Here is a 15939-nt window from a genome sequence, read left to right on the forward strand (position 1 = left end):
CAAACTTTGCCACTTCACTGCTCAACCCTGTCTCCAGGTCATTTATGAAGAGGTTGAAAAGCACCGGTCCCAGGACAGATCCTTGGGGCACACCGCTTTTCACCTCTCTCCATTGTGAAAATTGCCCATTGACACCCACTCTCTGCTTCCTGGCCTCCAACCAGTTCTCAATCCACGAGAGGACCTGTCCTCTAATTCCCTGACTGTGGAGTTTTTTCAGTAGCCTTTGGTGAGGGACTGTGTCAAACGCCTTCTGAAAGTCCAGATATATAATGTCCACGGGTTCTCCCGCATCCACATGCCTGTTGACCTTTTCAAAGAATTCTATAAGGTTTGTGAGGCAAGACTTACCCTTACAGAAGCCATGCTGACTCTCCCTCAGCAAGGCCTGTTTGTCTATGTGTTTTGAGATCCTATCTTTGATGAGGCATTCCACCATCTTACCCGGTATGGATGTTAGGCTGACCGGCCTATAGTTTCCCGGGTCCCCCCTCTTTCCCTTTTTAAAAATAGGCGTGACATTTGCTATCCTCCAATCTTCTGGCACTGTGGCCGTTTTGAGGGACAAGTTGCATACCTTAGTCAAGAGATCTGCAACTTCATTCTTCAATTCCTTAATAACCCTTGGGTGTATGCCATCAGGGCCCGGTGACTTATTGATCTTTAATTTATCAATGAGGTCTGAAACATCTTCTCTTTTAACCTCTATCTGACTTAACTCCTCGGTCAGGAGGGGCCGTTCGGGCAGCGGTATCTGCCCGAGGTCTTCTGCCGTGAAGACAGATGCAAAGAACTCATTTAATTTCTCTGCCATCTCTAAGTCTCCTTTTATCTCCCCTTTCCCTCCCTCACCATCCAGAGGGCCAACACAACATGGACGTGCTGTGTGTTGATGCTTCATTTTTGGTGCTTGTGTAACTTTAAAAACTTTTGGGGGAACTTGCTTTGGGACTGCTTGATGGGAACTTTGTGGATTGGGGGTACTGCACCATACCTTATGCTGTGTGCAGCGCACGAGGCGGGTGCAATATTAATGAACCTTTTCTACGGCTCTTTACGGGGCTTCTGTGGTGTTTACAGCACCTGTGTCAGGCGCTCGCAATCAAAGAGCCTTTACTACGGCTCTTTCACAGAGACTGCGGGAACTTCTGCGCTTGCGCACAAAGTTTGTGGAGCCTCAGATGGTGGGGGCTTCTGTGGTGTTTATGGCACCTGCGCCAGGTGCTCACAGTCAAAGAGCCATAGAAAAGGCACTTTACGATGATGAGGGGAAGTGCGATGATAGGGGGAAGGTTCTGTTGTGTTTACTGTGCCCGCCCGCAGCAGGCGCGACTTGAGGAAACCTCTTCCAAGCTCCAGGGGCTACATCTGCGCCTATGCGAGGCGCATCCATGTTTTCACTCTCAGAGCTGCCTACAAATGGAGACGATTGAGGCTTCCAACAATGTTTTAAGGTACAGTGTGTGATGCGAGTGACACTTAATTTTTTTCCCCACCAGAGACAAAAACGTGGAAAAATAATTCGTGGTTAAATAGGTTACACCTGTACATGGGAACTTACAATGAAGAAACTTCATTCAGAGGGCAGAAAAGTGTTTCCATCAGAAAAAGATAATCACACATGCTTCACTTTGAAAATTTTTAACACATCGAAAAATTCACTCATTAACTTTTCACTTTCTTTCTTGCTGGCTTTGTCCCCATTTAGGATTCATCCAATAAAAGCTGTACTGTACAGATTACTCAGTATTCAGGCAGGTTTGCTATTAGTTTCCCTAAAGTCTTGCAGGAAAACAGTCCAGCAGGAAGACAAAAACTGCTCTGTGTGTGTCCCCCTCTCACCTTGAACAGCCTTGGGTGATCTACTGGAAGAGGACTGCAATCATAAACAAGTATATCTTGCTGACATCCCTAGGGCTCACTTTTAAGTTAAACTAGTAAAAGATTGGGCTAATAAGTCCCATTGAAATTTTGAAACTAGCCTGAATTGGGTGTGTGTGTGTGTGTGACAATTTTAAGGCTTCAATTGCTAGCTCTTTCTGCACCTATTGACTGATTTGAATTTGAGACATAAATTTATTGGACAAGAAATAGAGTGAAGAATATGGCTGAGATTGAACTTCAGAATATTGATTGGACTTTGCATAAGTTTTGATTGTGTTTTCCCTTTGATCTCTATCCTTTGTTATGTATCTCGTTGCAAATCGTAAGCAGCAATTGACCCGTACCAAGAAAATTAGGAAGTTACAGAGAAAATCAACTAAACAGAGAACTAAACAGTTCGCTGTTCCAAAAGGGCGCACAGTCTCAAAAGATGCAGAAGAAAACTAGCAAACAACCTCTAGACATTCATATTAATTCATGTGTAATTCATTTCCTTTTCAGTATCCATTTTATAGAGTTGGCATGCAAAAGAGTTGGTCCCCTGCAAGACATATATATAAACCGGTTTAAGGAGTGTTTAACATAAGACCCATGGAAGCTCTTTTTCTGGCCCACGTGATAATGTGGCTCTCCCAGCACCGCCATCCACATCTCAGATGCAAAGAGATGCATCAGCAGAAGCAGTATTGCTTGAAAGGGTGGTACTGAAAGAGCCCAGTTATCATGCAGGCTGCTCTTTAAGCAGCAGCGCTTCTGCCAAGGCGCTGGGAGGGAGAGATAGAAGGAGGCTTCAGAAGGTGAGGAACGGTAGGGCAGACCAAGAGGGGTGAGAAAGAGAAGCTGCTGATGCGCTGGGAGAGCCCAGTTATCACTCAGGTCACTCTTTCAGCAGTTCCACTTCTGCTGAGGCATCGCTTTGTAGAGCAACTCTCTGCAGTTGAGCTGCAAGGTGACACCTCACAGTACTGCAGAAAGGGAAGCTCACATGATAAGCCCTCTCATATCTAGAAATTAAGGATTAAGAGTTACATATTTCCTCTTCTGTCATTTGTACCAAATGAGTTCCTAGGAGAGAACAAAGTGCTTATTTGTGGTCATCATCTGCTTAATGACATCACATATGGCCCTCAGCAAGCACCATGAATGCAGTTGTTGTTGTTGTTGTTGTTGTTGTTGTTAATAAATGCAGTTTGACACAAATGAATGAGTTTGACACCCTGCTCTAACCAATCGCTGAAAACTTTTTCAAAAGGCAGTGTCTGTACTAGAACCAAATTTGAGAGTTGAAATCTATGGAACTCGAATCCAAATGTTTAATTTTGCTGTGGGGATGGAGCATATAATCTCATGATCCACTACTGGAATCTTAAGGCCTGATCCTGACATTTGCACACTGGCTCAGCCCCGTCATGGAGTGTCGCTAACGTGCCATAAGGCACGCCTCCAACACATTCCGCCTAGTCAACGTGGGTGCTGGCTTAGCACAAGACCACATTGAGCCAGCACACGGTAGAGGATGGGCAGCGGAGAGGTAAGGGAGCAGGGGGGAGTCATGGCAGGAAGGGGCAGGACTGGCAAAGTGATTTGGAGCTCCATGAGTCAAACCTCTTGGCTTGACACAGAACTGTTACTCTGCGCTGGCTAAATAGCTGGTGGACAGTTGAGTAGCTCTATTATGAAACTACTTTCCTTACGCCCTTCACTGAGAAGTCAGCCGCGGCTGCCTGGCTCACTCAGGATGCCACAGCAGCCATTTTGGCACCCAGCACACCAGACAGCTCAGCATTGGGCTGTTAATCACAGTTGAAGAATCTGGTCTATTATGTGTGTACCTGCTCCACATAAAATCAGGGATGGCCCACCTGATGATATGCAAGCTGGATTTGGTCCCACTGCAATCTTATTCTGGTGCCTGATCATTCCATCAACTTTTTAATCAAGATAACTTAAAAGATTTGGCGTGGTTTCGCTCCTCAGAAAAAGCGAAATGTTTTCTCATCAGAGAGATTCTGCACTTTAATGTTGCATCTCATTTAGATTATGTACGAAACCTCCAACATACAGTATATAACATATGTCTGGGCCTGACCACATGTGTTCCATGAGCGTTGAAGCCCTTTCTTCTAGTTGACACCAATTTTGGGGGGCATCGTGGCCACTTGTGAAGGAGGTGGGTGGATGGTGCATTTATGCAGCAAAACAAATGTCCAACCCAGAGTCACTGTATGGGATATACTGACCCATGAAAATACAGGCAGTTCTGCTATAAACTTTCAATGGAGTATTTCAGTGTCAGTAAAAGAAGTATACTGATTGCATAAAAGACTTTTACTATTTTTTTTTTTAAATATTTGGAACTTGTACTGAAAAGTGGTTTGAAATGATCCATATTTACTGTTATTAAAATGCTATCCTGGTTTTTAATTGTGCTCTATAAATGAAGCTTGTGAGGAGCAAGCTTACACAGTCACCTCTGACAAGGCCTTCTGTAGGCAACTAGGCAGGCAAACCTTGGGAAGAAAAATGGGAAGAGAACAAGATATGTGTTCTCAGGCTACAATATATCACCAACAGCCAATGTAGGTACATAGAATAAGCAGGCTAGTGTACATTGGTGTGGCTTAGTAACTTTGCAAGGCTTTTTTATTTTTTACAGAATAGGGCATGACTTTGCTTAGAGTGCAGATAAATTGTTATATGGCTGAATGACGCACTTCTCCCCCCCCCCCCACACACACATGTGAACCTTCTTACCCTTATCTTTACCTGCAGTAGGTACTTCTTCGTTCCCCCTCCAGCTGTCCCTCTGCAATTTAGAACTTCAGCATGGAATTTGCTTTAAGTTTTGAGGAGTAGGAGGCAAACTACATTGAGCAATATGGTGGTCTCTTTGCATCCAGCTGTTCTTGCAACAGGAAAGATCGTGCCTGGGAGAGTTCTAGATATCAAGCAACTTTGTATGTCTGAAACACTGTCTGCTCACCATTCTAAATGATGAATAATGTGCAGTGAATATAAAGGAACTTAAAAAGATGTTTTTAAAAAATGACATGGTGACTGTTTTCTCTGTGCATTTCCTCCCCTGGCCGACAAGTACTGGAAACTGATTTGCTACATGAATGGAATTCTATAAAGCTCCTTGACATGTCTCTTAACACAGTAACCACCACCACCGGGGGGGGGGGGGCGCAGGGGAATTCAGGACCATACTTAAGGGGACTGTGCACAGTTAAGTTGCTATGCTTGGATATAGGCTATTGTCCTCCTTGTTTGTATTTAATTAGTAATGCTGTGTTTGAGAAATTTCCAGAGACTGCATTGTGCAAGTTGACACAATGCCTTCTACCAATGTTAGATTTGCCTCTAATGTACCTTTAACCCATAACCCTAGTGGCTATAAAAGCTGATAGGTGGAAATCCAGGAGATGATGGAACAGGAGGGCAAGGTGCTTACACACACGTGTGTGTGTGTGTGTGTGTGTGTAGGGGGGGCAAACAATGAGAGACTTTGTTCTTCTAAACAGAGTGTTGCAGTGTCTCACTTGTGCTTGTTGTGAGAATGAAAATCTTTGATTAACCACTACATTAATGCAGTTCCATTAGGAGAATTGTCCTTCAGCTAGCCCTACAAAAAAATCCTGAATTCTCTGGAGTTCATTGTGTGTTTATTGAGCTACCCAGAAACTGAAATTCCATGTCTGAATTCCAGAATTCCTTTTTTCTTCTTCGCTTAACTAAATTTCTAAACAAACAAATTATTCAGAGGTTGATTTGCAGATGTTTGAAGTAGCCAGGGCAACAGGGTACCAGTTCAGCTGAAGTGCTTTTTAAAGTTTTGTTTAAAAGAAAACCATACTGAAACAAAAACTACTACCAAATTCCTAGATGGTGAACACTGAAAATGGGAGGATGTTGGATGTTTGGAGTCTGATCACCACATACATCCAGGCCCAGTCTGAAATGAATGTGCCTCAATCCTGCTGCCGTTTCTATGAACATATGCTAAATAAAATAAATAAATTCTATGAACACATGCGCACCCCACTGTCACACCTTCCTGAAATGAGAAGTGTTGCTGTTTTCAGTCCCCATCAGGAGGTCACCAGGGTGGAGACAGTTCTGAACTCTGTTGGGAGGGAGTTCCAAAACAGTGGCATCAACCCAGAGAAAGCCCTCCCTGTCATTGTCATTGATTAACCCAATTAGTGGCAGCACAAGCAGGAATGTGCCCCCCCCGTCAGGAGACGAAGAGTCATATAGGGGAGGAGGTGGCCTTTCAGAAACCCTGGCCCCAAGGACTTTAAAGGTCAAAACCAGTTCTTGGAGTTGTGCCTGGAAATAAATTGGCAAGCAGTGCAACCACAGGAGCAGCAGCACACAGGAGAGTCAAATTGCCATGACCCCATGACCACACAGACCACTGCATCCTGCGCTAATTGCAGTTTCCGGACAGTTCTCAAGGGCAGCCCTGTGTGGAGCATGTAAAGTTAATTGAAGCAATGTCACCAGTGTCTTGACCCATCGAGGTCAGGTCTGATTACCTCAGATATGGTCACAGTTTGCATATCAACCACTAAATATTAATGTCATCTTTCCCAAGTGCTGGGTTCAAAAATGATTTTTTCCCCCCTGAGGAACTGTCAAAAGCCGTCTGCACACTGTATGAAGTTTTGTATGTACATCTGAACCACAGACGACTAATCCTTCAGTCATGCAACAACCAGCACATGAATGCTTTGGTCTTTTTCCAGGCATTCTTGCATAGCTCTCCACACATTAAACTGAACACTTTGGGGATGGGGGGAAACTTGGAAGCTGAATTCAATAACCTGTTTAAGATGAAATATATGGGGAAATCCAAATCTGCATGGGATCCTGTTGCATGCCAGAAGCACATTATACACTTCAGCCCTTTGTTTTGACCCTGTGCATAATTTTTATGCATGTAAGTCTTACTCCTAGAGTTGTGGAGGTTTAACTGTATGGGACTATAGAGACAATGCTGTGAATGACATTTTAATGAAAGAGTGCCATGGCTTCAAAGTGCTGATTCATATATCGTGGGTGTACATTTCTCATTGCTTTATTTAGTAATCTATTGACAGCTACATATGTGAACTGACTCCATGGAAAACTATTGTATTTGAGAGAATATCAAATGATGCAAAGAACCATTTCAGAGGCTGTCCTGCAGTTCTAAAGACCATATCCAAATCCTTTCCAAGTAGTCTTTGGAACTGATTGCTTGTGCATCGAGAGATCCTCCATGTGTTGAAGAGTCTTATGTTGCACTAGGCAGTACAAAAACATTTAGGACTTGGGTTCACAAATATTGCATAGAGAAGCTAGTGGACTGATAGGTGAACATGTCCAAGGCTGCAATCTTATCCTCACTTTCCTGGGAATAAGTCCCATTGAACACAACAGAACTTATTTCTGAGTAGATCTGTTTAAGATTGTGCCCCAAGTTATATTGCTTACTGTACTGTGTTTTGTTGTCTGCAGGAGACGAATTTAGAACAAAATCACTGCAAAAGAAATGCTCATTGACAAGGGATTGTGTTGGGTGAACTGCAGAATTTTTGCTTTATATCGGACATTTCAGAAGGAATGGGATGCCACTTTTTCCAATGGCTGGCAGAGGGAGTGCTGGGAGTCCTCCCAGCATTCCCTTTGCTGGTCAACAGAAGTAATGGTGGTCAAATCAATGAGACTGGGTGTCAGAAGATAAGCTCTTCTTGTACTTCCATTCATCAACTAAGAATGGGCTCGCCAGGCAGGCGATGCATATGTTCCCTGGCACTCCCTTGGCATGTATTGTCAATGGTACACACTTCATAGGGATGTGCGTGTGCTCTATAGCTTGTCCAATGTCAGGGGTAGGGGTGGGTGGTGGAATGGGGGGGCAGCAGAACTGGGTGCAGGTAGTGCAGCAGTTCACTATTAACTGCCCCTGATTTGGGCAATGTATTAGGTCCTTAACATGGAAACCTTAAATTCAGCATTCTTTAGTCTAGTCGGTGTAGTATGTGAAGCATGCAATCTAACTTTGCTTTCTCAGTGTGTTATATTTGATCTTGTCCTAGGCTTATTCCCTCTTTGGTTCTCAAGTATTCATACTTGCCATACCTGGGGCCATCGAGCTTTATTTGGAGAGCTGAGATACTATTCTCCTTGAATGCATAATTTGATATACAGCTGGGTATGATCTAACCAAAGACATTTAAGTTTTGTGTTTTTTTTTAATGTGTATATGAATGTGCAATTTTCTTTGGAGCCAAAATGTACCCTGTCTTGTTCTAAAATTCCTTTTGGCATATATTGGTTATTCAGCTAAAGCCAGCAGAAGCTTGTCTCTTGATTGTTGGCAATGTTGCCGCTCCGTTTGTCTGGGCTCCGTTGGTAAAATGGCAAGAAAAAGTTTCTGTTCTGTTCTTGGCCAACTCATAAAAATATTTCTGGATTTAGTGTTAAGTTTGAAGGGGGGGAGAAGAACTAATTTAGTAATGCCTTGGTCCTAATTTATTTATTTATTTTAAAAATATACTGGCAGCTAAAGGAGAAATACTTTATGAATGAATGCATGTCTGTAAATTATTGGAACAAATTATTAACTTAACAGATTTGGAATCCTGTTTTGAAAGAAATTATGTAAGCCCACCTCAATTTTTTTCCCCCTTCTCTTTGTTACTGTTGTGGTAATACATATAGTTTAAATCAAATACATTCCCACAGGTAATGATCTACAGACTCTGCATATTGGTGTCATCCCACTGATGTTGCTGTAGTTACTTGTGTATGGTGTTTGTTGCCAGATTGGTCAAGCTGTAAGGGTCTGATTTATTGAAAGGTTTTTGGGTGAAAGCTGCTGAAGGCTGTCTTCATGTGAAGATTCTTGGGCTGCTGCTGTTGTCTAGTCCACCCTAGCACCTACAACCAAGCCAGATAAATGTGTAAAGCAGGGGAGAAAAAATCCTATTTTGATTAATGCCTCTAGATACTGTACCTGCAGCCCTGGCTCAGTTCTCTGCAGTGTCTGGGGCTGTGTAGCAAGGTGTTCCCCAGCAATCTTCTACACCAATGGTTCTCAAAGTGGTGGGTTGCAACCCACCATTGGAATCTAAAATCACTTTCCCTTTAAGGGGAATGACCCAGAAATGGATGTCCCAACAGCACCCCAGTGATTGCAGCGCCGTTTTGGTGAACCAAATCCATATCATGCCTCCATTGATCAAATCCCCTAAACCAATCCACCAAGAGCAAGGTAAATCTCCCCTTCCTGTTGCCATTTAAAGGCTCGGAACATTGGTGAAGAAGAGGCTTTCGGTGGGAGAGACAAACTCTCCCACTGCAAGAGCATGAAGTTTCCCAGTCTGCCTCTTAACTCACCCTTGCTTATAGCTCTTGGTTCAGGCCAGTGGCACCATAAGATTCCTCACCTCTGCATGGAACCCTCCCGTGACTCTACGGCTGCAAGTTGGGGCCTCCACAGTCATTGCCAAACTTAGCTGAGCTGCGCAGAGCTCAGTTGCAAGGTGTGCAGTGGTGCGTCTTAGGGAGAGCAGTGGTCCAGGCTGCAGAGAGCCACTCTTCAGCCACTTTATCCATGGTGCAAATCACAGGCATCTTGTTCTTCTTTTCCAGCTAATCCCCCACCTTCCTTTCATTCACATCCTGAACACAGGTTTCTTAAATTGCGAGTCTTTCTGGGAAACTCACATAATTTCCCTATATCCCTTTTTCCCCTCTGTGCTTGTGCCACCAATGCCCCTGATTTTCTACTTTTCTGATTTTCTCCTTTTCTTTTTCCCCCTTAACTGCTTACACTTAATGTCTAGTCACAACTGACTGTTTATAACAGGGGTGCCCAAACCACGGCCCTGGGACCACTTGCGGCCCTCAAGGCCTCTCAATGCTGCCCTCAGGGAGCCCCCAGTCTCCAATGAGCCTCTGGCCCTCTGGAGATTTGTTGGAGCCCACTCTGGCCCAACGCAACTGATCTCAGCGTGAGGGCGACTGTTTGACCCCTCGTGTGAGCTGTGGGATGAGGGCTCCCTCCACTGCTTGCTGTTTCACGTCTGTGATGCAGCAGCAAAGGAAAGGCCAACCTTGCTTTGTGCAAGGCCTTTTATAGGCCTTGAGCTATCACAAGACCTTCATTCATTCATATAAGTTCATATTTAATATATTCATTTATGTAAACTTATGTAAATTTATTCAAATTTTAAATGTAAATTATTTCTTTTTTTCCTGGCCCCTGACACAGTGTCAAAGAGTTAATGTGGCCCTCCAGCCAAAAACTTTGGACACCCCTGGTTTAGAAAGTTGGATACATTGCCAGGTACAGGTAGAGTAGCTACACACTGTTTTCTTTTGATTCCCCCTAATAAGTTTGCTCATGAAAGAGATGCCATGCGTCAGTCTTCCACTAGTAACTATTTATTGTACAAATAACCAAAATAATTCACTCAAATTGTTACATAACCGAAGTAACTAAATTCCAGTACCCTTTTTGGCCTTAGTTTCTCCTGCCCAGTCCAGAGGAAAGCAGGCCCAACCAAACATCCAGTCTTCTGCCACAGGACTGACCTGTTAGGCCTTGCAACTCAACTTTTTGGCTTGCCTCTGAAAGGCACAGTACATAACATTCCCTTCCCCGTGATTGTTAACTATCCCCACAATAAATGTATGATTTTTGCACCTTTCCCCCTCACCTTCCTAGTTTTTCTCTGTTGTGTAGTTGTCCCATTGGCCACTACACAGGATCCCAGCACAGGTATCAGTCATTCCCAATGTGTGTGGGTTTCTTGTGTTTAAAAAGTGCACCCGGTAACAACTGAAGCAAATGAGGCTTTGAGTACTTTGGCCTATTTTCTCGCTCCTTAGCACTGACCCACACTGCAGAGCGTTGCCCCATTGTTTAACAGAGCAGAGCTAAATACTAGTGGTTGTGAAGGATCCGGCCTCAGCGCAGGTCCTGGAACAGACAACCCTTTTTATTCTGCCTTGACAGTTTTGTGGCTTTACAGATGTAAAGACAGCGGTACTTCATTGTTGCTACATTGGACACTCTTGCAAACTGACAGAACAAAGAACAACATATTGTGTTTCAAGGGCAATCGTCCAAATTTCTCTGCTGAAGTGCTGAAAATAGAGGATGGCATGCTGCCATTTTAAAAATTACAAACCAGCAACGAGGCATCGCACTCATGAGAAATATGCTGATTTGTAAGACTAGTAGTCGCAGTTGGCAGTGGTTGGTAGCTGGGCTGTAAACATGGGGGAGAGAATTTTCTGTGCCTTGCCCTTGCTAGAAACTGTTTGTGCCAAAGAATGGCGGATTAGACATGGTGAAGAATTTCTACCTCTTGTAGGTATTTTATATTAGGCACCTGCAAAAATGGAAAGGAAGGTAACTTTTCACATGATGAACATGTAGAGGGCAGGTACAGCAGTTGTACTTACAGTAGGTCCAACCGAAGTATCTGCTCATCCAAAATTTGTTCTCTGCGGACCTGTGTGAGCTTTCGAAGGAAAACAGAATGAAAAAAGTAAGAACCTGGATTTGAGGAGAGAGGAATGAGCACACATGAATGGTTGTGAACATGACACATGCTTGTGCATGAGCAGGGAAGACCGTGAGCGAGTAAGCAATGGGCAGTGCTCTTGCTGCAAATATGGTTTTTAAAAAAAAGAGGAGGGGAGAGAAGACATGGAAGTTGTTAGGCTGGTGGAAGCACACTATGAGCTACGGGTTTTACACAGAGCTCTGTATGTCCTCACAATACGTGTTGGTTGTTAACCCCCCACCCCAATGCCTATGGCCTGATGTAGCAGCCCAGAACTGGCTATAAACCGAGTAGTTTTATTGTGATCGTAAAGTGCCAGTAATCTCCATGTTTGCTCTGCAACAGTGTTCTTAGTCTTTCTTCCCACCCTACCTCCCCTCCCCCAGGCTCTTATTTGGCACCTCTATTATTAGCATCAAATCTTGTCAAGCCTCATTTTAAAAATTTAGATATTGTGCTTTTGTACCCCATCACCCATCCATTTGCAAATTGCTAAACAACTCTGTTTTATTACAGCAGAAAACAGATGCGTCCTCTCAAATGCAGCAACATGCAGGGAGTGCCTTGCTGTGGGTCCTGAGTGTGGATGGTGTGCACAAGAGGTATGCTGTTTCTCTGTATTAGTCATCCTGGTGTTTAGCTGCTGTTTCTAGCACATCATCTATGCAAATGAAAGAAGTCTGCAGCCTCGTCAGGGGAAAACAAACCTATTGTTGGAGGAAAGTACGGTGATCTTTAGAAATAATTTTAGTGCTTTGTTTTCCATCTGCTGTTAAGGACTGCATTGGCAAACAAAATAATTATTATTGGAACTTTAAGAAGGTATAGTTAGAGAAGGAGAGTTACTTCTGTATCTATATCTGTGTACCAAGTTGAATTTTACCAAATGGTGATGTTGTGACTTTTCGCATTCTTGGAGTCTGACATATATCATGTGGCCATTCACTTCATCGCATCGTTAAAATCTCCTCTTGCTTTTCAGTCAGTAATATATGCAGTAGTTTTGCCAGTATGCATTCTAGAGTCTGTAGTGGGCAAGCTCTCCTAAGTCCAGGTTTTGAAGAGACGGGATGCAGAGTGGAGTTTCTCCCTTGTCCTCTTAAATGTCTGCCGTGTACAGTATGTGTTGCAAGAGCCTCAGCACCCTTCATGAAATGTTCCTCTTAAAAACAGCTCAGTATGCTTCTAAGGGCACAATCCTATCCTGCACTGGAACAAGCAAGCCAAGAGGCTTGCACTGTATCCAGCACAGGACAGGGGTCCATAGTGGCTCAGCCAGAGGTAAGGGGAAACTTTTTTCCCTTACCTCCGGGTAAGGCACCCTGGCCCCTATGGGTCTCCTCAGACTTGCTCCACCTCCTGAGTGTGTCCAAGGAGAGCGGAGCAGCTTGAAGCCACTCTGAACTCCCCGGGAATAGGGCTTGGAATCTGGCATAACTGCTGGGTCCCAGCCCCACCCACCAACCCCCAGGGCTGCCCACAGCCCGTCCTCCCCCTGCCTCCTCCCCGCCTACCCCAGAACTTTGCATCGGCCCAGGTGGGCTGATGCAAGGCTCGGTGCCTCCATTGGCACACAGGCTTGTGTCAGCCTCTGCTCGCCGCCCTTGAAGACTCTCAAGGAGGCGCAAATGTGCCTTACAGCCTCTGAATTGCACCCTAAAATGCTTCTAAGACCAGTTACAGGTGACAGCTTCTGTCTAAACCAGGGTTGTCCAAACTTTTTGGAAGGAGGGCCACATCATCTCTCTGACACTGTGTCGGGGGCCGGGAAAGAAAAAGAATTAATCTCCATTTCAAATCTGAATAAATTTATATAAATTAATTGATTAGAGATGGAACTTATATGAATGAATGAAGGTCTTGCAATAGCTCAAGGCCTATAAAAGGCCTTGCCCAAAACAAGGCCAACCTTTCCTTTGCTGCCACTGCTGCATCAGAGATGTGAAACAGCAAGCAGTGGAGGGAGCCCTCATCCCGCAGCTCATGCGAGAGGTTGAAGAGTTGCCCCCCCCCATGAGAGCAGTTGCATCAGGCCAGCGTGGGCTCCAGCAAGTCTCCGGAGGGCCAGAGGCTCATTGGAGACCGGGGGCTCCCTGAGGGCCAGATTGGGAATCTTCGAGGGCCGCAAGTGGCCCCACGGCCAGGGTTTTGGCACCCCTGGTCTAAACTGAAGATGCTGCAAATTTTAGTTCATCTTGAGTGTGAGCTGTTGAGATTCTTAAACATATAGTTGTGTTATGTACTGGCAGAGGGAACCGCAAAAGCATACCTATTAGGAATAATGATTTTTGTTGCCATAGTAGGGAGAAATCTGCCACTGCAACTCTTGTCTTCATGGGCTTTGCCCAAATCATTCAGCCTGGGTTACAGCTTCAGTGGATAATGCCTCTGGCCCCAGTTTGTCTCCAGCTGCAGTCAATGAATGTTTCTGGCTCCAGCTCATGATCTCTTAATTTTAGAGACTGTATTGGCGAATCATAGGTATCTTTGTAAAATACCTAACATACTTTTACCACGTCTGGCTTCAATTTTTGGAGTTAGGAAGACAGAGATACCTGACGAACAGTTAGCCAAATCTAAACAAGTTCTGCTGAATCACATTTTTTTTTTAAAAAACCTTCCTGTCTGAAATCTGAAACCCTTGAACTTCACTGTTTTACAGACTTGGAGATAAAGTGCTAATTGAGGGAACTTAATTAGAGCTAATCCTGTCTGATACTTAAAGAACTCCTGAATCAGTTTATTTATAACTGGTATGAGATGGTATTTTGTTATACCCCAGCTATTAAGCAAATGCTTCACATCATTTGTAGTCCAACACTATGCGTAGGAAATAATGAGCAGTCTGCACACACAGAGCTGTTACGATAACAGAAATGTTGGCAGATTTTGCACACATGTGTAAGCCCACTTTTTTCATCTCATGGCACACTTAGAAATTCTAAAATTCTCAAGACACTCCATCAGGTTTTTTTTGACAATTTTTGGCAATTGATAAGGCACTCTGAACTGCCAACCAGGGTCTCACCCCCCCCCATGATCCCCCCCCCCAAAACTCCTGAGATACACTTATGGCGTGTCTCAGCACTGTGGTTGAAAATCAATGTATGATGATGTAGTGACTATTCTAAGAGCATGCCTTGTACTAACATCACCAGTTTCACTCAGGGCACAATCCTAACCCCTTATGTCAGTGCTTTCCGGCACTGGCATAGCGGTGCCAATGGGACATGTGCTGCATTCTTCAGTTGGGTGTCACTCACGAAGGCCTCCTCAAAGTAAGGGAATGTTTGTTCCCTTACCTCAGAGCTGCATTGCCCTTATGTCAGTGTTGGAAAGCACTGACATAAGGGGTTAGGATTGCACCCTCTCCCTCTAATTCTCTCCTCCTTCCTGTATGCGCATCCGTGTTGTGAAGTTAGAACATAAGAACATAAGAACAGCCCCACTGGATCAGGCCATAGGCCCATCTAGTCCAGCTTCCTGTATCTCACAGCAGCCCACCAAATGCCCCAGGGAGCACACCAGATAACAAGAGACCTCATCCTGGTGCCCTCCCCTACATCTGGCATTCTGACTTAACCCATTTCTAAAATCAGGAGGTTGCGCATACACATCATGGCTTGTACCCCATAATGGATTTTTCCTCCAGAAACTTGTCCAATCCCCTTTTAAAGGCGTCTAGGCTAGACGCCAGCACCACATCCTGTGGCAAGGAGTTCCACAGACCGACCACACGCTGAGTAAAGAAATATTTTCTTTTGTCTGTCCTAACCCGCCCAACACTCAATTTTAGTGGATGTCCCCTGGTTCTGGTATTATGTGAGAGTGTAAAGAGCATCTCCCTATCCACTCTGTCCATTCCCTGCATAATTTTGTATGTCTCAATCATGTCCCCCCTCAAGTGTCTCTTTTCTAGGCTGAAGAGGCCCAAACGCCATAGCCTTTCCTCATAAGGAAGGTGCCCCAGCCCCGTAATCATCTTAGTCGCTCTCTTTTGCACCTTTTCCATTTCCACTATGTCTTTTTTGAGATGCGGCGACCAGAACTGGACACAATACTCCAGGTGTGGCCTTACCATAGATTTGTACAACAACAAGTTGTGTTATGTCATGCCAAAATTTCTAATTGCATGACTCAAATAAGAGTCTGACAGCTTGCTGTGACAAGGTTCGAGAATCCTGATGAAAACCGATTTCTGGAAAATGGATTTTGTTTTAACTGGTATCCAGGAAGTGACATCTCTTATCTTTGGTCTCTTGTCTTCTGGATTAGATTGCTTTTACAATCCAAGTGCTTTTCTAGCTGGTTGATGAATAAATACATTTGATACAAATGTGTACAGTTTTGCTAAAGTTCTGCAAAACTGGAAAGCATTTCTAAAGCTTGTGGACATCTACATGTGGAGACTTTTGATCTATGGGAGATTCTCCCCCCCCCCCCCACGGATACTGAAAACTGCGAATAGTGAAATCTGTAGTTTTCA

General features: G+C 44.2%; 1 protein-coding gene across 1 annotated transcript in view; it reads left to right on the forward strand.

Annotated features, from left to right (window-relative positions):
* Positions 1–15939, forward strand: part of ITGB8 (integrin subunit beta 8) — a 58757-nt gene that overhangs the window by 14279 nt on the left and 28539 nt on the right. The window contains exon 2 of the mRNA XM_066629068.1: positions 11970–12055. Coding sequence (XP_066485165.1) covers positions 11970–12055 — 86 coding nt within the window. The remainder of the gene's footprint in view (positions 1–11969; positions 12056–15939) is intronic.

The sequence above is a fragment of the Tiliqua scincoides genome, chromosome 5, assembly GCF_035046505.1.
Source record: "Tiliqua scincoides isolate rTilSci1 chromosome 5, rTilSci1.hap2, whole genome shotgun sequence".
NCBI lineage: Eukaryota > Metazoa > Chordata > Lepidosauria > Squamata > Scincidae > Tiliqua > Tiliqua scincoides.